At 44.2% G+C, this 21937-nt stretch overlaps 1 protein-coding gene across 1 annotated transcript in view; it reads right to left on the bottom strand.

Moving 5' to 3' along the window:
* Window positions 1-21937, bottom strand: part of LOC120056986 (rho GTPase-activating protein 32-like) — a 242900-nt gene that overhangs the window by 3196 nt on the left and 217767 nt on the right. The window contains exons 12-22 of the mRNA XM_039005315.1: window positions 13763-13912; window positions 11220-11322; window positions 9480-9624; window positions 7496-7578; window positions 7041-7148; window positions 3217-3362; window positions 2737-2938; window positions 2344-2483; window positions 2134-2208; window positions 1138-2004; window positions 18-658 (exon numbers count right to left, since the gene is read on the bottom strand). Of these exons, the coding sequence (XP_038861243.1) occupies window positions 18-658; window positions 1138-2004; window positions 2134-2208; window positions 2344-2483; window positions 2737-2938; window positions 3217-3362; window positions 7041-7148; window positions 7496-7578; window positions 9480-9624; window positions 11220-11322; window positions 13763-13912 (2660 nt within the window). The remainder of the gene's footprint in view (window positions 1-17; window positions 659-1137; window positions 2005-2133; window positions 2209-2343; window positions 2484-2736; window positions 2939-3216; window positions 3363-7040; window positions 7149-7495; window positions 7579-9479; window positions 9625-11219; window positions 11323-13762; window positions 13913-21937) is intronic.

Here is a 21937-nt window from a genome sequence, read left to right as displayed (position 1 = left end):
CATTTTAGGCAATTTACCTCAGGAGCAGGCTGTAGCAGGACACCCATCTCCTTGCTGCTGGGAGTGGTGGTGGAGGATCCAGTGCTGCTGACTGCTACCTGGCCCATGGCGGGCTGCTGCCTCTCTGGACTCCTCCGAGTGGGAGACACATGGGCAGGAGGTCTGGAGGGAGTGGTGATACACTGGTGCTGGGGGGATGCTGGTGGGGTGAAATCTATATCCTGTCTGGCTCTGGGAGGAGTGGAGGGGGACTTAGCACTGGCGGACGTACTGATGGACTGATGGCTGGCTGACTGGCTTGGCTGTTTGTCAGTAGGGGTGGTGGGAGGGAGAGAGGAGGAAGGGGCGATGTTTGGGGTGGTGGTGCTTAGGGTTGGGTTCTGGGCTGCTCCTGATCTGGGTCCCTTCTTGAGGGAAGTCTGGGGGCACGGGGCTGTGGGAGGGGTCCAGTCAAGGGAGTGTGAGGGCACCTTGGGCCTGATGGGGGACTGGGTCTGGGAGGACCTCTGGGTCAGGATGGAGTCCTGTTGGGCAGACTCTGCCAGGGCCAGCATGTGGGCAGTGTTCTTCTGAGGGGGCAAGGGAGGGAGGGGGGACACGGAGGAGGAGCTGAGACGGCTAGGGGTACCATTTGGAGAGTCCAGGCTAGCTACGGCTCCTGAGAAGGGGAAAAAACAGAAGGGAACTGCAGTGTGAGGAAAGAGAGAAGAGAAAGTATGCTAGAGGGAAAGAAAAAAGGCAGGCTTGGTCTTCAAGAGTAGGAGAGAGGGGGAAGAGTTAAGCATGGCACTCGGGCTACATCATGTGGAAAGATGTCTCTGAGCTGAAATCCATGCAAGGTGCATGAGGTAGGGAAACTAAGACTAGAAACAAAACAGGCATCATCAATCAAAGCATAATCAAACATAGACCTTATAATCTAAAAAGAAACATGACAATCATATATTTAAAGGGACAGTTCACCTATTGGTTTCCGTACCCTGCAAGCAGTCTTTGGCCAAACCTCCTTGTCCATAGACTGATTACAGGGTAAGGAAACAAATATATAATTTTGTAATTTGGGTGAACTATACCTTTAACATAAAAAATAAACAAAGTGAAAACAAATCCAATGTAGCGGCTGTATGTATCACTGACCTGGCTGTTCCTGGCTACTGGTTGCTGAAGGTTGCTGGGCAGTGCTCTCTTCTGTTGAGACTTGGCTCTCAGTGTTGATGTCATTGTCGAAGGTGGAGAGTTTACAGTGCAGCTCCATCTGGAAGGCCTCACTCAGCGACGGCTCCCCTGTCCTCAGCAGCACTGAGCCCATTAATGGAGGAGAATCCCCGGGCTGTCCCGAGGAGGAGGGGGGGGTCTGGGGAACATCGTAGTTTTCCGTAAGCCTACTGGGAAACTCCATGGCAAATGGCTCTGAAATGGCTAGAATGGTCGCCTTCAACTTTATAGGGGATACAGCCTGTAACGGTTTGTCTGGGAAAGACACGGAGCAGGTCAGCTTCTTGCTCTCAGCTTTCTTTCTCGTGGCCGGGCTGAGGTCAGGTGACAGGAAGGGGAAGGTGAACTTCCCCGGGAAGGAGGGTGAGACTGGCACTGAGCCATTGTCAATGCCGCCTTGGCTCCTCTTTAGACTGGTGCTCTCACCCGCCGCGCCCATGGCTACATCACTCAGCCCTAGGGGGAAGGAGAAAGAGCCGTCATGCAGGCTGCACTGGAACGACATGGGGTCAAAGTCCAACGAGGCCATGCCGATGTCGGGGAGGCTAAGGTCCACGTCTTCGTTGGCCAAACACGGAGGCGAAATAAGGGCGGGCACGTGGATGGGCCCCTCGTCCCCGTTGCTGTTCCCTCTGTCGCGGGTGGGGCCCCCGCTGTGGCCCTGGGTCAGGTTGTCGTAGAAATTGCAGTGCTGCCAGGTGTGGCTGTCCAACAGGTCCCCATTGAAGGAGGCCGAGAGGGCGTCGCTGCTGGAGCGGGGGCGCCGCGGACGGTACACCTTCGACTCTCCTACGGAGGTCGGGGAAATCATCAATTCAAAGACAAGTCACATTTTTTATTAGAGAAAATGATCTACTACTACATTACTACTTGGACCATAGCACAGACTGCCACTCAAGAATAGGCATGGAACATTACCTTCAACGTTGTGCAGCGAGGTGAGTGACTCCTCGCTTTTGGCCGATCGGAGCGTCCCAGTGTCCCCTCTGCCTCCTGAAACACGCCAGACTGGCATTAGTTTACATACATTAGGACAATCAAATATATTTCCTACTTTAGTCTATTTGTGAGAAGGGTCAGAGAGAGTGATGGGTAGCGTTTGGGTGGAAAAAGGAAAGGGAATCTAACCTGCCATGGCCTTGAGTTCGTTGGGTTCGCTGGGGTTGCGGTGCAGCTTGCGCTTGGACATGGACGAGGACTTGCCCAGGTTGAAGAAGGAGCGCCAGCTGCCCACCGGAGACTTCTTGGACTTGATTGGGGGCCTCTTTCTGTAGGGGGTGAATGGAGAGAAGGAAAAAGTGATTTGGGACAACAAGTAGTCCTGTGTCCTTTTGTAATCTGTGCTTAAAGAACACGACTCATTTATATTTATGAAACAATATAACTATGCGTTCATGGTTTGATGGTACGACATTCCCATTTAAGTAGCGTGTCATTTATGCTTCCTCCATTTCCATGCTTTATACCTCATAGACAAACATCGTCTGTTAGAAAGATACCAGGGCCTCAGGACGTTCATACCTCTCAGTAGGGAACTCGATGACGGTGTGGAACTTGCCCTGCAGGGCTGCAGGGCCCTCCCCCACCTCAAGGTACTTGCTGTCGGCTGTGACTGGGGAGTTGATCTGGGCCTGGGTCCGGGCCTGGGCCTCCTCCAGGGTCAGCAGCTTGGTAGAGGGGGATGACACCAGCAGGGACTTGGGCCGCGACAACGAGTTGTGTCCTAGGGGAGAAATTATCATCATGTACACTATGTTGTGGAAGAGACAAATGACTTGCATAAATGTGATTGTTCTGAGTAAGCTACTTTTTCTGAATGAAAGGAAACTTTGGGCCAGGGAAGACTTGGGTCAGGTAGATTCTGCTTGCACACAATTTCCTTGTGCATGACAAATTATATGACAAAGAATAACCACTGGCATATAAGAATCCTCCAGATTCCATTAGCACCATAGTACATAGATGAGCATAGATGAACTCCCAACAGGTTGGCATGCGTACCTGCTCCCTCCCGTATGAGCGAGCTCAGCTTGGGGTTGAAGAGGACGTCTACGTGGTTCAGTATGAACTCCACCACCACCGACTGGATGCGGACCTCCATGAAGGCTGCCGTGCCGCTGAAGCAGGCTGACTCGATCTGCTTGGACCTGGGGAGACCGGTAGGGAAACAACACGGGGGATCAGCCATGGGGAAAGTCAACCAAATTCAAATGGTTTTCAACAAAGACTTATGCTTCAACAAAAAGGCAGAAGGGATGTTTTTTGTAGCTTAAATTCAGTCATAACAGACATTGTTAGTACAAGACTATAGTAGCAACTATAGAAACGATAGAAAGTTTTTATAGTCCCCCACCCCTTCAAACATTCAACCTCCAGCTGCGTAGCACCAGGGTCAGCGCACTCTCAAATGTAGTTTTTTGCCATCATTGTAAGCCTGCCACACACACACTAAACGACACATGTATTAAACATAAGAATGAGTGAGTTTTTAATCACAACTCGGCTTGTGGCAAGTGACAAAGAGCTCTTATAGGACCAGGGCACAAATAATAGTAATTAATAATTTTGCTCTTTATTTAGCCATCTTACATATAAAACCGTATTTGTTTAGCAAAAATTGTGAATAACTCACCACAGGTTAATGTGAAGGGTATGCTTGAAAGGATGCACATAACTCTCCAATACAACCCAACATTGCAGAGAGTCTCAGTCTTAAATCATTTTCCACACACAGTCTGTGCCTGTATTTAGTTTTCATGCTAGTGAGGGCCGAGAATTCACTCTCACATAGGTACGTGGTTGCAAAGGGCATCAGTGTCGAAACAGCGCGATTTGCCAAGGCAAGAAACTGAGTGCAGCCCTATCCAGAAATCTGGCAGTGGATTCTGATTAAATTCAATTGTCACAGAACCACTTGTTGCAATTTCGATGAGGCTCTCTTGTTCAGATATTGGTAAGTGGACTGGAGGCTGGGCATGAAAGGGATAATGAATCCAGTTTGTGTCGTCCGTTTCGGGAAAGTACCTGCGTAATTGTGCACCCAGCTCACTCGTGCTTCGCTATATCACATTTGACATTAATGCAGACAGAAAAGAGCTCCAACTTCTTAATCACAGCCTCAAGTTTGTCCCGCACATTGAATATAGTTGCGGAGAGTCCCTGTAATCCTATATTCAGATCATTCAGGCGAGAAAAAACATCACCCAGATAGGCCAGTCGTGTGAGAAACTCATCAGAAAATACACGAGCGTTCAGGGGCCTTGCTTTAACAAAGTTAACCATTTTCACTGTAGTGTCCAAAACATCTTTCAAGCATTCCCTTGGCAGCAAGAGCCTCTCGGTGGATGCTGCAGTGTACCCAAGTGGCGTCGGGAACGACTACTTGCACGCGCTTTACCACTCTACTATGTCTCCCTGTCATGGCTTTTGCCCGCCATCAGTGCAGATACCAACACATCTTGACCACCAAAGTCCAATTGATGTCACAAAGCTGTCCAGTACTTTAAAAATATCCACTCCTGTTGTCCTGGTTTCCAGTGGTTTGCAGAAGAGGATGTCTTCCTTAACTTCTCTTGGGTAGGGGGCAGCATTCGGAATTTTGGATGAAAAGCATGCCCAAATTAAACTGCCAGCTACTCATCCCCAGAAGATAAGATATGCATATCATTAGTATATTTGAATAGAAAACACTCTGAAGTTTCTAAAACTGTTTGAATCATGTCTGTGAGTATAACATAACTTATTTAGCAGGCAAAACCCCGAGGACAAACCATTCTGATTTTTTGTTGTTGTTGTCACTCTCTTTTCAAGGATTTTTCATTGGGAAACCAGATTTCTAAGGGACCTTCTTGCAGTTCCTACCGCTTCCACTGGATGTCAACAGTCTTTAGAAATTGGTTGAGGTTATTCCTTTGTGTAATGAAGAAGTACGGCTATCTTGAAGGAGGGTCACTCGAAGTTTCCTGTTTGTTAGAAGCGCATGACCAGAAAGCTAGCTACAGTTGGTTTTAATCCTGTATTGAACACAGATCATACCGTCTTCAATTTGATTGATTATTTACGTAAAAAAATACCTAAAGTTGTATTACAAAAGTAGTTTGAAATTTTTTGGCAAAGTTTACAGGTAACCTTTGAGATATTTTGTAGTCACGTTTCACAATTTGGAACCGGTGTTTTTCTGGATCAAACGCGCCAAATAAATGGACATTTTGGATATATATCGACGGAATTAATCGAACAAAAGGACCATTTGTGATGTTTATGGGACATATTGGAGTGCCAACAACAGAAGCTCGTCAAAGGTAAGGCATAAATTATATTTTTATTTCTGCGTTTTGTGTCGCGCCTACAGGGTTGAAATAGGCTTCTCTCTCTTTGTTTACAATGGTGCTATCCTCAGATAATAGCATTGTTTGCTTTTGCCGAAAAGCCTATTTGAATTCTGACATGTTGGCTGGATTCACAACCAGTGTAGCTTTAATTTGGTATCTTTCATGTGTGATTTAATGAAAGTTTGATTTTTATAGTAATTTTTATAGTAATTAATTTGATTTTGGCGCTCTGCATTTTCTCTGTCTTTTTGCCCAGTGAGACAGTAGCGTCCCGCCTAAACTCCGATTTTTGGATATATGAACTTTACCGAACAAAATATACATGTATTGTGTAACATGTGTAACATGACGTCCTATGAGTGTCATCTGATGAAGATCATCAAAGGTTAGTGATTAATTTTATCTCCATTTCTGCTTTTTGTTACTCCTCTCTTTGGCTGGAAAAATGGCTGTCTTTTTCTGTGACTTGGCTCTAACCTAACATAATCGTTTGGTGTGCTTTCGTCATAAAACCTTTTTGAAATCGGACACTTTGGCTGGATTTACAACAAGTGTATCTTTAAAATGGTGTAAAATACTTGTATGTTTGAAGAAGTTAAATTATGGGATTTCTGTTGTTTTGAATTTGGCGCCCTGCAGTTTCACTGGCTGTTGACGAGGTGGGACGCTACCATCCCACATACCCTAGTGAGGTTAATTGACCCCCCATAAACGTAATGGACATATACCAGGAGCTGTGCCAGGCCTGCCACGTCTGTTGACTCATCCAGTTGTAACGCATAGAATCCAATGGCTTATATGCGAAACAGTAATTGTTTCAAAACAGCTCCTGCCATGTCACTGATGCGTCATGAAACACTATACAAAGTGTTGTTTTTTTGGGCCTTTTCCCCCAGCATTGACGTAGCCATATCCGCGGCAGCAGGAAGAATTAAGTCCTCCACAATAGTATGGGGCTTGCCTGTCCTAGCCACTCGGTAGCTCACCATATAAGACGCTTCTAGCTCCTTCTTATTAATGGTATCTGTTGCTTTTATACATGTCTTACTACTCGAAAGTGGTCTTTTTTCTCGCTCAAAAAACTCCTGTGGCGTATATTTCAAATTGTCATGTTTTGTTTCTAAATGTCTGCGCAAGAGTGAAAGTTTCCGCAACAGAGTAACAGTTAATGTGATGGGATGTTAATTACTTGACTAGGCTACCTGTATTTGACATTGTGTTATTACTTCGCTTAACACTTGGTTTAAATTTCTTTTTTTGCAGTGAAACGAGGCTACTCAGGCGAGAAAAAAACCTCACCCAAATGTATAGCCCGTTGGAAAATATTTAATGTACTGTTGATTAAAAAAAAGTTTTTTAAAATGTGAATCACATTTTTATTTGCCGTTCCCAAACGGCATTGTACTCAGTACTCAACTTCATGTACTCAATCTATCAATAATACTGAGATATGAACAATAACATGACATTTAACAAGATAGTAAGTTGTCTGACCTCAGTAGGTTGGGGGCCCAGACGATGGCCAGGTTCTTGCTGTGCATGTTGGTAACGTAACTGAAGGTGGCCAGATGGGACAGGTGCCTCATGAGGAACTCCAAAGTCCTGGGAACAGGATGGAGGATGAAACACACAATTCATTTACACCAGTTCTACTTCATTGCTTCAGTAGTATTGTGCTATTGTTATAAAAGCAGGCAGTGTATATCTGAACCAGGTGAGGTGTTCTATGACTACTTCTATGAACTTTTGACCTAATTGTATAATCATACCATTCTAGAGCTGTATGAGTGTAATACAATAACCATCCACTATGTTTTTATAACACACATATTGTATATTATGACACCCTTCTGATGCAAAAAATATATATTGACAACCTGTTACAGAGACAGTACTGTGTGTGTTGCATCCTGTGAGTTCCTGCAGGGGGCAGCCGGCTCTGCTCTAACCTGTAATGCGGCGGCGGCAGCTGCTGGATGACATCATGTATTTTGATGAGCCGCTCCTCATCTGTAGCTGCGGAGACGGCCTCCTGTGGAGCGGAGAGGAATGAGGAAGACTGAGGGGAGGATGGAGGGAGTAGAGTGGTACGGGTCAGTGCCTCTGCGTTCAGAAGTATTGACACCTCCACCAAGTTAGTCGGGCCGGGGGTGGTGCAGAGAGGAGGCACTTGCACAAAGCTTGGCTAAGCCAAAGGGGCATAACGCTGCCTACACTCCCTCCTCCACCCTTTCCTTCCCCGCTCTTCCATAGCAACCAGCAAACATTTACACCCAGACTATTTTGTTTGGTGAGGGTTTTTATTTCAAGTCGGAGAGAGTGTGGTTTGTCTTATTTGTAATACTAGTTTAAAGTGGATGCCATGTGCTTAGGTTTTGGAGATCACTGAGGGGCTATGACAACCATGATATTTTGATTAGGGGGGGAATGTATTAGATTAGCCCATCCTCATAAATACAGTACTTATTACCCCTTAGATGAGTGACACTTGAACCTGGAAAGAGTCTTGAACATACCCCCCACAGAGATAGAAAAATGTACACTGAACAAAAATATAAACTCAATATGTAAAGTGTTGGTTCCATGTTTCATGAGCTGAAATAAAATATCCCAGAAATGTCCCATATGCACGAAAAGCTTATTTCTCAAAAATGTGTTTACATCCCTGTTAGTGAGCATTTCTCCTTCGCCAAGATAATCCATCCACCTGACAGGTGTGGCATATCAAGATGCTGATTAAACAGTATGATTGTTACACAGGTGCACCTTGTGCTGGAGACAATAAAAGGCCACTCTAAAATGTGCAGTTTTGTCACAACACAATGCCACAGAAATACATATTTTTTTGTATTTTACCCCCATTTTCTCCCAAATCTTGTCTCATCGCTGCAACTCCCCAACGGGCTCAGGAGGCGAAGGTCGAGACATGCATTCTCTAAAGCATGACCCGCCAAACCGCGCTTCTTAACACCAGCCGCACCAATGTGTCAGAGGAAACACCGTCAACTGACGACCGAGGTCAGCATGCAGGCACCTGGCCCGCCACAAGGAGTCGCTAGAGTGCGATGTGCCAAGTAAAGTCCCCCCGGCCAAACCCTCCCCTAACCCGGACGATGCTGGGCCAATTGTGTGCCACCCTATGGGAGTCCCGATCACGGCCGGTTGTGACACGAACCCGGATCTGTAGTGACGCCTCGAGCACTGCGAGGGAGTGCCTTAGAGCGCTTTGCCACTCGGGAGGCCTCAGATGTCTCAAGCGTTGAAGGAGCGTGCAATTGGCATGCTGACTGCAGGAAGGTTCACCCGATAGTTTTATGTTAATTTCACTACCATAAGCCTACCACAATGCCAGTTTAGAGAATTTGGCAGTACGTCCAACTGGCCTCACATCCGGAGACCATGTGTATGGTGTAGTGTGGGCAAGCGGTTTGCTGATGTCAACGTTGTGAACAAAGTGCCCCATGGTGGCAGTGGGGTTAAGGTATGGGCAGGCATAAGCTACGGACAACGAACACAATTGCATTTTATCGATGGCAATTTAAATGCACAGAGATACCGTGACGAGATCCTGAGGCCCATTGTCGTGCCATTCATCCGCCGCCATCACCTCGTGTCAGCATGATGCACTGCCCCATGTCGCAAGGATCTATACACGATCTGTATTCCTAGTCATGTGAAATCCATAGATTAGGTTGTAATGAATTATTTTAATTGACTGATTTCCCTATATGAACTGTAACTTAGGAATTGTTGCGTTTATATTTTTGTTCAGTACATTTTGGACATGGAAATTCGACTCCAGCTCTGGACTGTGCGAAACCTAATAAATACCATCTAGCAACATGTTAGTGTGAGAAAGCGGGATTTGTTTATTTTGGGTGGAGAAGGACACTCAGGGAGGGTGCCTACACTGTGCCAAGAGAAGGTGCTTACAGAGAATTTCTCGTAGAGCTGATAGGTGAGCAGGGGGTTGGGCAGCTCACGAAAGTAGAGCTTGCACAGGGAGCCTACACAGTGGATGTCCTGGATGTACACGTCTTTAGTCAGGTCGGGGATCTGCTCTGAGTCAAACTCATGCCTAGTGGAGTGAGGGAGAGAAAGAGAGAGAGAGAGGGAAAGAGAATTGAGAGAGACATACATAAACCAAGTTTTCATCCAGTTTTAAGCGTGTGAAGTCATGACATAAAAAATTAAATAAATAAATCAGGACAGCTGTGGTGGAAAGAGGTAGTTTCGGTACAATTTTATAAAGGCCTACAGATAATTTGTTCATTCGACATGGTGGGATCTTTTTATGTCAGTAAAATAAATAATGTGAGAAATGGAAGTGGAAACGCATTTATGCGTAAATATCTATATAATAACCACAATATCGAAGTAAACACGATGATTATGGTGTGTGGTCCTCCCACTACGACTCGGGAAAACATGCAGTTTACTAGGCTACAGATGAAATGAGTTATGATGAACTTCAGCGTGGTGAAAGTGCACAGTGATGAGCTTGTTGCTCCTTTTCAACAAATATTGAGGGTCTTATTCTGGTGACATGATAATCGATGCTTGACTGCCATTTGACAAATATTCTCACTCTTTTTCCATAATAACCTCATGTAGACTAGCATACCCGCATCTGCGAGCTGTTGGCACGTGCCAAGATCAGATGGGCACATTTCCTATTTAACGCAACAGTTTTTGTGGAAAGCAGGAAATGGCGGAGCAATTTCTGTATAGTGCATCTTTAACAAATGGAAATGTTGATTTTGAGGTGGTTCTTAAATCTCAATCCTGAGCTAAACCATGTAAATACTTATTGCCGGGTAAGGGTTATACTTATTAAAGGAGGGGGGAAAAAAAGACAAGAAATCCCCATAAATATAAAAAATATATATATTTCAGGGTTGGCTTCGAGGCGCCAAACATTCCGTCCTCTTCACTGCCCAAAATGTTATAGTTACAGGGTGATCTGACATCGGGGTTCTCGGTTGGCGGAGTGAAAATATCAGTTACTTGGACTGTTACAGAGGACAAAACGAACAGTACAAAAATGTGATGGGAAAAGAACAGTTTGGGCTCATCTTTTTCTACAAGTTATGGCCAGTCAATAGGTTGATGAGTGATTTCCACACGCACGCACCCACACACATTGTTGTCGAGGGATGCCCACAGTGCCTACACAGAGGTAAATCCACATATCGCATGCAAAGGAAAAGATAATGGGATTTTTTGTTTACAGTGCCAGTAATCTTTGATGGAATTTTTTATGTGATGTATGGCATACGCGGATTATCTTTGGGAGTTGGGTTCCACCCCTTACTTCATGTGACGAGAGTTGTATTCATTGAACATGAACTGATATTGATTGAGTACAATGGTACCTGGTAGTCATGGTCCATGATGTTAAAACGCTTTATTTTCTCTCAACACCGAGGGCTAAACAAATTCTCAGAAGTTGATGGCGGTGTACACTTGAGATCACTTCTATGAATGCCCTATGAGGCAGACCCATGTTTAACGGATAGTGCTGCCAAATGTGTGTGCGTGTTTGACTGTGTGTGTGTGTGTGTGTGTGTGTGTGCGTGCGTGACTGTGCGTGCGTGACTGTGCGTGCGTGACTGTGTGTGTGTGCGTGCGTGCGTGCGTGCGTGCGTGCGTGCGTGCGTGCGTGTGTCTAACCGTAGTTTCTGGATGTTGGAGGCGATTCCAGAGAGGCGGTACATGCCGTCCACCACGCCATGCTTCTCAATGAACTCTGTGCAGCTCTTGAGTACCTGGGGAACTGTAACAGCAAACACCACAATGTCAGAGAGTGAGAGTGTGAGAGAGAGAGGGAGAGAAAGACACCTTTAAAGGGCATCTCCACTTCAATCAATAGATGTGCACCGTAACACTGCAATAAATGTGCACCCTTTAATAATGTATAGACGTTTCCTTTCTAAAGAGCGTGCATATATTCTTCCTCAAGGGAACACCAGCTACGAGGGGTTTGGACTGAGAGAATATTTGATGTTCTCTGATAAAGAAAAACACAAACTTCTGTTGATCAAACGCAACGTCTCGTGAAGCATCTCTTCAAGTTGATCACAGGTACTGAGAATACAATGCAAAGAAGATCAAATGCATTCCTTTTCAAAAGGCAATGTGAAGGAATTTCATATTTGAAAGTTGAAGTTGGCAAAGCTTTGAGTGTCCGAGACCAAGGCCTGCCAGCCTCACATCAGACCGACCCTCGATTCAAAAAGGGTCCTTATTTCCTTTCTCCATCACTGCAGCATAGCAAATCAATATCCTACCACCACTGGCTGTTTATTAAAAAACACCTGCCATTTCACCTTTGTTACTTCCTCTGGCCAGTGGTCAGAACAGAGCAGAGAGAGCAGTAGACTCGGTGGCTATCTGGATAAGATCATCAGATAACAAGTCATGGCCTGCTGCAAGGGAAGAGAGAGACAGGGCGAGAGAGGATGAGAAAGGGAGAGAGACAGAAAGGTAGAGAGAGAGAGAGAGAGAGAAACTCTACTTGGAGGAGTTGAGACATGAAAAAGTGTATTGCTAGAAAAGTTAACAAATTCTCTATTACAATAAAATAAATGTCTCAATGTGTTTTGGTGTCCATATGACCCATTCTGTTGGACCAAACATCAAATGCAAATAGCTAGTTGAAACTTCTTGTCAGGGAGGAAGATGTGATCTCTGAACTTTGTTGGCGTGAGGCAGGGAGAGGTCATTTCACTCTCGCAAAAATCTGTCCAAAATAAGGCCAATGCGTTTCTATGGGCTTATTTTGGAGCAAAACTTGATGTTTGACTTCCCGCCTTTGGGACGACTCCCACTGTTAGGGCGGAAACCTGCATCTCTTCAGTATATACAGATCACGGGTGTAAATGGGAAGGCGCACAACACAGCACAGAGGAGCAAAAGAGACAAGACCAAAAATACAACACGAGAATAAGCAGACAAACGCTTATAAAAACAAAAAATAACAAAACCTTGATATACGGGGATTTGGAATATTGCGCAAAAACCCCCATTAGAATTAATCAAATGTATTTGATATATTGCCCAGCCCTACATGGGGCTGTGCATTATGATGCTGGATCATAAGGTGATGGCGGCGGATGAATGGCACGACAATGGGCCTCAGGATCTCGTCATGGTATATCTGCGCATTCAAATTGCCATCGATAAAATGCAATTGTGTTCGTTGTCCGTAGCTTATGCCTGCTCATACCTTAACCCCACTGCCACAATGCGGCACTCTGTTCACAACGTTGATCAGCAAACCGCTCGCCCACACAAAGCCATACACGTGGTCTGCGGTTGTGAGGCCAGTTGGATGTCCTGCCAAATTCTCTAAAACTACAGCTCTGGTAGACATTCCTGCAGTCAGCATGCCAATTACATGCTCCCTTAAAACTTGTGACAAAACTGCACTTTTTAGAGTGGCCTTTTATTGTCCCCAGCACAAGGTGCACTTGAGTGATGATCATGCTGTTTAATCAGCTTCTTGATATGCCACACCTGCCAGGTGGATGGATTATCAAGGCAAAGGAGAAATACTCACTAACAGTGATGTAAACAAATTTGTGCACAAAATGTGCCACTGTAATGCAGCTTTACAGCACTGTGGTGGGAGCCCATTTGAACACAGTAGAAGAGGGAGGGGATTGGGGGGAAAGGAGGTTGTTTGGGTGGTAGTAGTGCAGGCAAACAGAACAGACCGCTCAGGATGGATTTAAGGGGCAAACAAAGCATGTGTTGCCAGATCCCTCTGGCTCCAGATCAGTGGAGAGGAAAAATCTCCCTGTGACCTGACCTTTACACCCTCTAAGTTGCCATGGTCGCCGTAGCAACCCTCCCAGGGCGCAGAGGGTGGCCGGGTTCATTCTGCATGCACGGACCGTAAAGCTGTAGGGGGTGAGTCAACAACAGCCCAACCCTGCTCTAGCCTCTACCGGAGTTGAGCCAAGCCCTGCTATACAGCCACTGTTATGTGGCGACTAGTCGAACCCTTGTACCATAGTATGAGTGACCATCATGCACAAAGAAGGCCAATCGTTAATCCTGAGAACACCTCTCAGTATTTTAGTGTTTGCATGTGTGCGTTTCAAGCCTTCAATACCACAGTTGAGGTCAAAGCTGAAGAACTTCCGCATTTATGTGTCAGAGATTGAATGTACCTGTGTGTTTGTGAGAGAGAAAGAAAGGGAGTGTCTCACCATCGTGGCCCGAGTTGAGGAGGTGCTCCCCAAGGTCACAGCCAAACACCCTCTCCCGGAGGATGCCCCGCTGCTTCAGCTTCTGCTTGGTGGGCCTGGACTTCATGAAGGTGCGCAGGAACGTGATCAGCTTCCCGTGCTTCTTAGACACTGCCAGGAAAAAGAGACACACACACACAATATGTTTAATACACACTCACATGTTCAGCTGGTGTTGACCGTCCATGTAACGTGAAATAACGCATTTAAAATGGTGAGCTGGCAAAGTGGTGAGCTGCAAGACCTTGCTTTCGTTAGATTATTGATTATGTTTAATCCAAGGTTATGCTGCATTTATGACCCAAGGTTCAATGGAAACATATAACAGACCAGAGGTGTGTGTGAATAAGCCAGTCCCAGTCAATACATTTATATATTTTTTTATTCTTCTAATGCCAGCCATTTATTACACCATGGGAAGATTTCTTGAGACTGTATTCAGCTTCACTCCTCAATTTCTATTCCAGGGCAACTGCAAACATCCTCCACCAGAATCACCGCCTCAATATGAAAGACTTAAACCAAAACCCCTCATTAAAGACAATGGGTCTAGAAAAAGGACTAAGCCTTTCAAAGTATGGGCCCAGTTGTTTTCTCCATTTGGAAAATTGTGAGAAAAAACCCTCAGCTTTCAGAGAGAACAATGGAGTTTGCAGGCATGCCAACTTTTGTTCACAAATCCTCCACTGCAAATGGTAGATCCCAGAGTCAAATTTCCCCTGAAAAAGTGGAGACACATTCTCCAACGGAGCAGAAATAAGCCGGCTGCATCGTCCGACACGTTGCAGGGGAATCAACTTTCCCTCTACAGCAGGGCTGCCCAATTCCAGACCTGGAGGGCCAAAACATTTATGTTTTTTGTTTCTACCTGGTAGTTAATTGCACTCACCTGGTGTCCCAGGTCTAAATCAGTCCCTGTTTAGAGGGGGAGTATTAAAACCAGAAGTGTTTCAGCCCTCCAGGACTGGAATTTGGCAGCCCTGCTCTACAGACTACAAACAAAAGACCTAACCCTATTCCAGGGACAACTTTTGTGAGTGACTCCACTCTCTTCACCACAGATAAATACCGAAAGTACTTTCATTTGTGTTTATATTGAGTACGAGAAGCACACCACTTCTAAATCATGAACCATACTTTCTGCATTGCTAAATTCTCAGCTGATTGGAGCCAGAATTTCCCCTATGAGAAAGATAAAAATTCCTTGGTGCTGAATCCCACCAAACTGCTGAGGCAGCTTTGTTACCAACCGTTGAGGCATCAAAAGGGCTTTGCATATCATGTAGGGGCTGGGAGCAATTGTATCAGCTTACACCAGCTGTCACTGTTATTTAGGAACCCACATCAACAGAAGCTGATGGGAGCGCAAGCCTGCAAGGCAAGAAAGACTTTCCAGAGTTGTCTGAAGACTTCTCTGCTCAATGTCAACTCTGCTGACAGTGAAGGGGCAATTCCAGAGACGCTCTTCGGAAAATCAAACTGATTATGGGACAATGACGAGGTCATTGTTTAAGCTATCTTTGGCGAAAGCCTCCAAGATGGAAAACATATGGTAAACTACCTCACAGGGTTGGGTAAAGCACTGCTGCAACTCTGATTTTATGCAGTGCCTTCAGAAGGTATTCACACCCATCAAGTTTTTTTCTTCAAAATTAATAAATCATGTAAAGCTGAAATATGTTAAGTCAATAAGTATTCAACCCCTTTGATATGGTAAGACTAAATAAGTTCAGGAGTTAAAAATAGTGTTTAACATGATTTTTTTAATGACAACCTCATCTCTGTACCCCACACATACAATTATCTGTAAGGTCCCTAATTCCAGCAGTGAATTTCAAACACAGACTCAACCACAAAGACCAGGGAGGTTTTCCAATGCCTCGCAAAGGGCACCTAATGGTAGATGGGTAATTTTTTTTAAATAAAGCAGACATTGAATAATCCTTTGTGCATTTGCGAAGTTATTAATTACACTTTGGATGTTGTATCAATACACCCAGTCACCACAAAGATACAGGCGTCCTTGATAACTCAGTTGCCAGAGAAGAAGGAAAGAGCTCAGGGATTTCACCATGAGGCCAATGGTGATTTTAAAACAGTTCGAGTTTAATGGCCGTGATAGGAGAAAACTGAGGAAGGATCAACAACATTGTAATTGCTCCACAATACTAACCTAATTGACTGAGTGAAAGAAGGAAGTCTGAAAATAATAAAAAATATTCCAAAACATGCATCCTGTTTGCAATAAGGCACTAAAGTAAGACTGCAACAAAAATGTGGCAAAATAATTAACTTTATGTCCTGAATACAAAGCGTTATATTTGGGGCAAATTCAACATAACAAACACATCACTGAGTACCATTCTTATTTTCAAGCATGGTGGTGGCTGCATTATGAACTGGGTATGCTTGTCATCAGCAAGGACTAGGGAGTTTATGATAAAAAATAAACAGAATAGAGCAAAGCACAGGCAAAATCCTAGAGGAAAATCTGGCTGTCTGCTTTCCAAGCTGGGAGACAAATTCACCTTTCAGCAGGACAGTAACCTAAAACACAAGGCCAAATATACACTGGAGTTGCTTATCAAGACGATATTGAATGTTCCTGAGTGGCCTAGTTAATTTTTGGGGGTTAAATCGGCTTGAAAATCTAGGGAAAAAAATAATGTAAAAAATAATAAGTGCTAATATTGTACAATCCAGACGTGCAAAGTTCTTAGAGATGTACCCAGAAAGACTCACAGCTGTAATCACACCAAAGGTGATTCTAACAGATATTGACTCAGGAGGTTGAATACTTATCTAATCAAGATATATTAGTGTTTTATTTTTCATATATATATATATATATATATATTTTTTTTTTTACAAATGTTTCTTCCACTTTAACATTATGGTATTTTGTATAGATCGTTGACAAAAAAATGACAATGAAATCCATTTTAATCTCACTTTGTAACAACAAAATTTGGAAAAAGTAAAGGGGTGTGAATACTTCCTGAAGGCACTGTAGTGAGCAAGCTGAAGACCAGCAGTCGGGTTAGTGGATCAGGGTGATGTAAAACTTTCCCAGCGGTTGCTGAAACCTTCTTATATCATGGTATGCATTTGAAAACCTATAAAATGGCTGAGTCATAGTCAGCGGGGCAGAGAGCTGCTCCTCGGGTGGTTGGACACAGTGGAATTCTCCGAGGTCCACAGCAAGTCAAATAAGAGCCAGCAGCCTCACCCTGAGATTTGTATGTGGAACTCTTGGATGCCAGAGGGGAACATTTATGTGGAATTTTGACAGTTATGAGGAGAATTATCGTGATAAAACTGGTGTGGCTGACCGTAATGACATTTCACAATGCTCATACAGTTAGAAAATACTTTTACGACATTTTGAAAGGCAAACGTCATTAATTAGGACTTTTAAGGTGGTGTAAGGAGCAGGTGCTCACGTGGACATAAACACACTCCTGTCAGAGTCAACACAAAGCAACTACTGTCTGTTCTTTATCTTTACAACTTTCACAGTTAAGTGCCACTGTAGAGGAAGCTAACAATAACATTCCACATTGCACTGCATAGCTATAATCTCAGTCAAGATTGATCATTTCTCAAAACAAGAATAGACTGACGAGTTTCAGAAGAAACTTCTTTGTTTCTAGCCATTTTGAGCCTGTAATCAGACCCACAAATGATGCTCCAGATACTCAACTAGACTAAAGGCCAGTTTTATTACTTCTTTAATCAGAACACCAGTTTTCAGCTGTGCTAACATAATTGCAAAAGGATTTTCTTGTGATCAATTAGCCTTTTAAATTTATAAACTTGGATTAGCTAACACAACATGCCATTGGAACACAGGAGTGATGGTTGCTGATAATGGGCCTCTGTACACCTATGTAGATATTCCATAAAAAATCTGCTGTTTCCAGCTTCAATTGTAATTTACAACATTAACAATGTCTACACTGTATTTCTGATCAATTTGCTGTTATTTTAATGGACAAAAAAGGTGCTTTTCTTTCAAAAACAAGGACTTTTCTAAGTGACCCCAAACTCTTGAACGGTGGTGTATTTGTAATAAAGCAGCTTTCTTGACAACATTTTTGCTTCCCCATCTCCTACATTTATGGCCCATTCCCAAGATTATCCAGGGAAACATTTGGATCAGGATATCAGTAGGAAATATAAGCATCTGAATAAAAATATATATATTTCTGGCGCAGGATAAATTCCAATCTCTCCACGCCATGACCGCTGCTGAACTAACGTGGAGAGGGAGAAAGAATGACAAAGGGGAAGAAGGACAGAGATCAAGACAAGAGTGCGAGAGAGACAGCGAGCGAGAAGAAGTGGAGCCAAAGCTTGGACTGCGAGCCATCAAAACTGTTTGAGATTGCCGGAGCGCACGTGTGACAGGCGAGGGAGGCCCCAGTGCGCTCAGGGACCAGATGCGTGGTAAAGTAACCGTTACTGACATCACAGCAAACATCACGCTCCCTCTCGGATGCTGGGTCGTTTCAAGGGATGCGTGCAGGCCAACCGTAGGTTCAAAACCACAATGTAGAAATTAGTTTGTGAGGTGCATTGTTTGAAACTTATCTGAAATGATTTGATAACATTATGCATATACCTTTTGCTGTACTGTATTGAGATTGTTGCCGAGATAACAATGACAAGTTATACTGATGCCATGACACTAAACCCTGCATTTCCAAGTACAGTACAACGGATATCAAGTCTGTCGATTGATATCTTATCTACTTGCAACATCAGTCCAACAATAGTACTGGAGAGTGATGTCGAGGAATCCAACTATTATGTCAACTTCATGCTCTATTTAGCAGAGCCTTTTTGCAACCTGCTCATGTAAAACAGGCTTGACCGCTCCACTTACCTGCTCAATTACCCCCCATCCCGCCGTTTACAACCGCGTCAAGCACTTTTATAGAGGGGGGAGCATTGTTCTGCCATGAGCCAATGTTTACATTCTTCACCAAGGCAGGTCCTATGGAATTCCATGGGAAAAACTGCTATAGAATATTTAGAAATGACACCATTGAGAGATGACAACAGTAACAGTATAATATAGACCTATCCAATTATATGCAAGCTGTGGCCCAAAAAAAAGCTTTAATTGCCAGTGGGAGCAATGTTGTGTCCAAAGCAAACAGTAGAATTGCATCTGCCCATTAAATGTGGTCCTGGGAGACAGTGACCTCTGTTTGGGTATGAGAGCGCTGGAGCATGTCACAGCCAGGCCAGAATGGCTGATTGTTCCAAGCTGAATACCCCATTGGAGTAACAGAGAGTTCTAGCTGAGAGAGGGATGACATCAGCCAAAAGTGTGTGGTCTCACAGGACAACTTTGCAAATGGTCCTTTAAGACAACTAACAAATAGAGCAATATTTGTCTTGGGGGACCAGAGTGAGTTCATTCTGCCGTATTATTTTCAGGGAGTCCACATGAAACTGCTTTATAAGACATCCATCTCAGCCTTTGTCAAGATAAGGTTGATGACATGCAAACTACAAAGCCCAATAGACCTCTAAAGGATCAATGTGGTATCTCAAAGCTATGAATCAATTTAATGCATGTCATTATATGATGTAATTGCCACGACTCACAGGAGATATCAAGGGTGTAAAGAAAACGCAACACTGTTCTTGTGAGCATAAGGAAATTCAGAAGGAGTCTTAACATAAATAGGTCTGCCTATAGGACACTTAAACCTAACTGCTGTTGAATATTAACAGACCCTCACAAATGAGTCATTGAAGGCATGAGCAGGTAAAGCAGTTTCAACCTGAGACATAGTTGGGCAATGGCTGGTACCTAATTAAACTCAGTGGGAGGGAAATAATCATTTTAGAGTAATTGTCAAAGGAATGTTAGGGCTGATTTGAGTTTCAACAACTGTGCTACTAGACTAAATGACATGACTGCCCACATCACGTAAATCTAATAACAAAAATAATTTCAGAGAAGATCAACAAAACGGCTCGAACTTTCATCGATTGACAACATAATTTCAGAATATTGGTGAGAAAGCAGTGAATAAGTGAAAAATAAACGGAATTTAAGGGCAAAGACGGTTCTAACCCCCCAGATACAACTACAACTACTAAGTACACACTATACAAGGCTACAAATTAAATCCCATACCGTAATACATTCTTACCTGCGTTTCAGTGGGATTCTCACTTTATGACAGGACCTTAAATAGGGGATCCAAGGTAAACTGTAGGCATTTCCTTACAGATGCTCGTTCTGTAACTCCTCATAATTTGGTTAATACGACTAATTATTTCAAAAGACAACGCCGACAAAACATCACTTGACAATCACAAAATGTAGGGCTGCTCACGGACAGTGAATAGCAGTCAAAAATAGGATTAGGATAAGTGTGCTTCTCACTCCTCAGCGAGTCTACTATGAGTTCAATCGCCCCGCAAGTAAACTTTCTTCACAGCATTCTTTCCTTTCAGTTGAACCAGCCCCCTCCCGTGTCAGTTTACAACCCAACTAGACCATTGAACTGAAAAGAGGGTTGCTGCGACCGGAGTATGGGCAAGTGGGCGTGTAGAAAGGAGAGTAGCAGGCATGTGGAAAGGAGTGGGTGTGTCGAAAGGAACGATTTGGCCTTGTGGAAAAGAGTGGGTGTGCTATAGGCTAGACGGTTTTGATTGAGGTGTTTCTTTTTTTCTTACCACGCAACGCAACTACCGTACATTGAGCTACCATACGAGAATATGGACTTGTGTTTTGAAGCCATAGGATGAGTCAGTTGTATTTCACTGTTAGTTTTACACAAATAATTGTAAATTTTCAGTTATAAAATTTATGATTGTTTATTTTTTATTAAAAGTACTTATGATGTGCTTACTGTGACTGTCACCCTGATAAATCATATCAAATTTTATTGGTCACATATACATGGTTAGCAGATGTTATTGCGAGTGTAGCGAAATGCTTGTGCATCTAAACTCAGCAAAAAAAGAAATGTCCCTTTTTCAAAGATAATTTGTAAAAATCCAAATAACTTCACAGATCTTCATTGTAAAGGGTTTAAACACTGCTTGTTCAATGAACCATAAACAATTCATGAACATGCACCTGTGGAACGGTCGTTAAGACAAGCTTACAGACGGTAGGCAATTAAGGTCACAGTTATGAAAACTTAGGACACTAAAGAGGCCTTTCTACTGACTCTGAAAAACACCAAAAGAAAGATGCCCAGGGTCCCTGCTCATCTGTGTGAACGTGCCTTGGGCATGCTGCAAGGAGGCATGAGGACTGCAGATGTGTCCAGGGCAATAGATTGCAATGTCCGTACTGTGAGACGCCTAAGACAGCGCTACAGGTAGACAGGATGGACAGCTGATCGTCCTCGCAGTGGCAGACCACGTGTAACACCTGCACAGGATCGGGTACCGAAAACCACACCTGCGGGACAGGTACAGGATAGCAACAACAACTGCCCGAGTTACACCAGGAACGCACAATCCCACCATCAGGGCTCTGACTGGCCGCAATAGGCTGAGAAAGGCTGGACTGAGGGCCTGTAGGCCTGTTGTAAGGCAGGTCCTCACCAGACATGACCGGCAACAACGTCGCCTATGGGCACAAACCCACCGTCGCTGGACCAGACAGGACTGGCAAAAAATGTCATCCACTGACGAGTCGTGGTTTTGTCTCACCAGGGGTGATGGTCAAATTTGCGTGTATCGTAGAAGGAATGAGCGTTACACCGAGGCCTGTACTCTGGAGCAGGATCGATTTGGAGGTGGAGGGTCCGTCATGGTCTGGGGCGATGTGTCATAGCATCATCGGACTGAGCTTGTTGTCATTGCAGGCAATCTCAACACTGTGCATTACAGGGAAGACATCCTCCTCCCTCATGTGGTACCCTTCCTGCAGGCTCATCCTGACATGACTCTCCAGCATGACAATGCCACCAGCCATACTGCTCGTTCTGTGCGTGATTTCCTGCAAGACAGGAATGTCAGTGTTCTGCCATGGCAATCGAAGAGCCCGGATCTCAATCTCATTGAGAACGTCTGGGACCTGTTGGATCGGAGCGTGAGGGCTAAGGCCATTCGCCCCAGAAATGTCTGGGCACTTGCAGATGCTTTGGTGGAAGA

Source organism: Salvelinus namaycush, chromosome 12 (genome assembly GCF_016432855.1).
Source record: "Salvelinus namaycush isolate Seneca chromosome 12, SaNama_1.0, whole genome shotgun sequence".
In the NCBI taxonomy this organism is placed as follows: Eukaryota; Metazoa; Chordata; class Actinopteri; order Salmoniformes; family Salmonidae; genus Salvelinus; species Salvelinus namaycush.
This window is presented reverse-complemented; position numbering and strand designations above follow the sequence as displayed.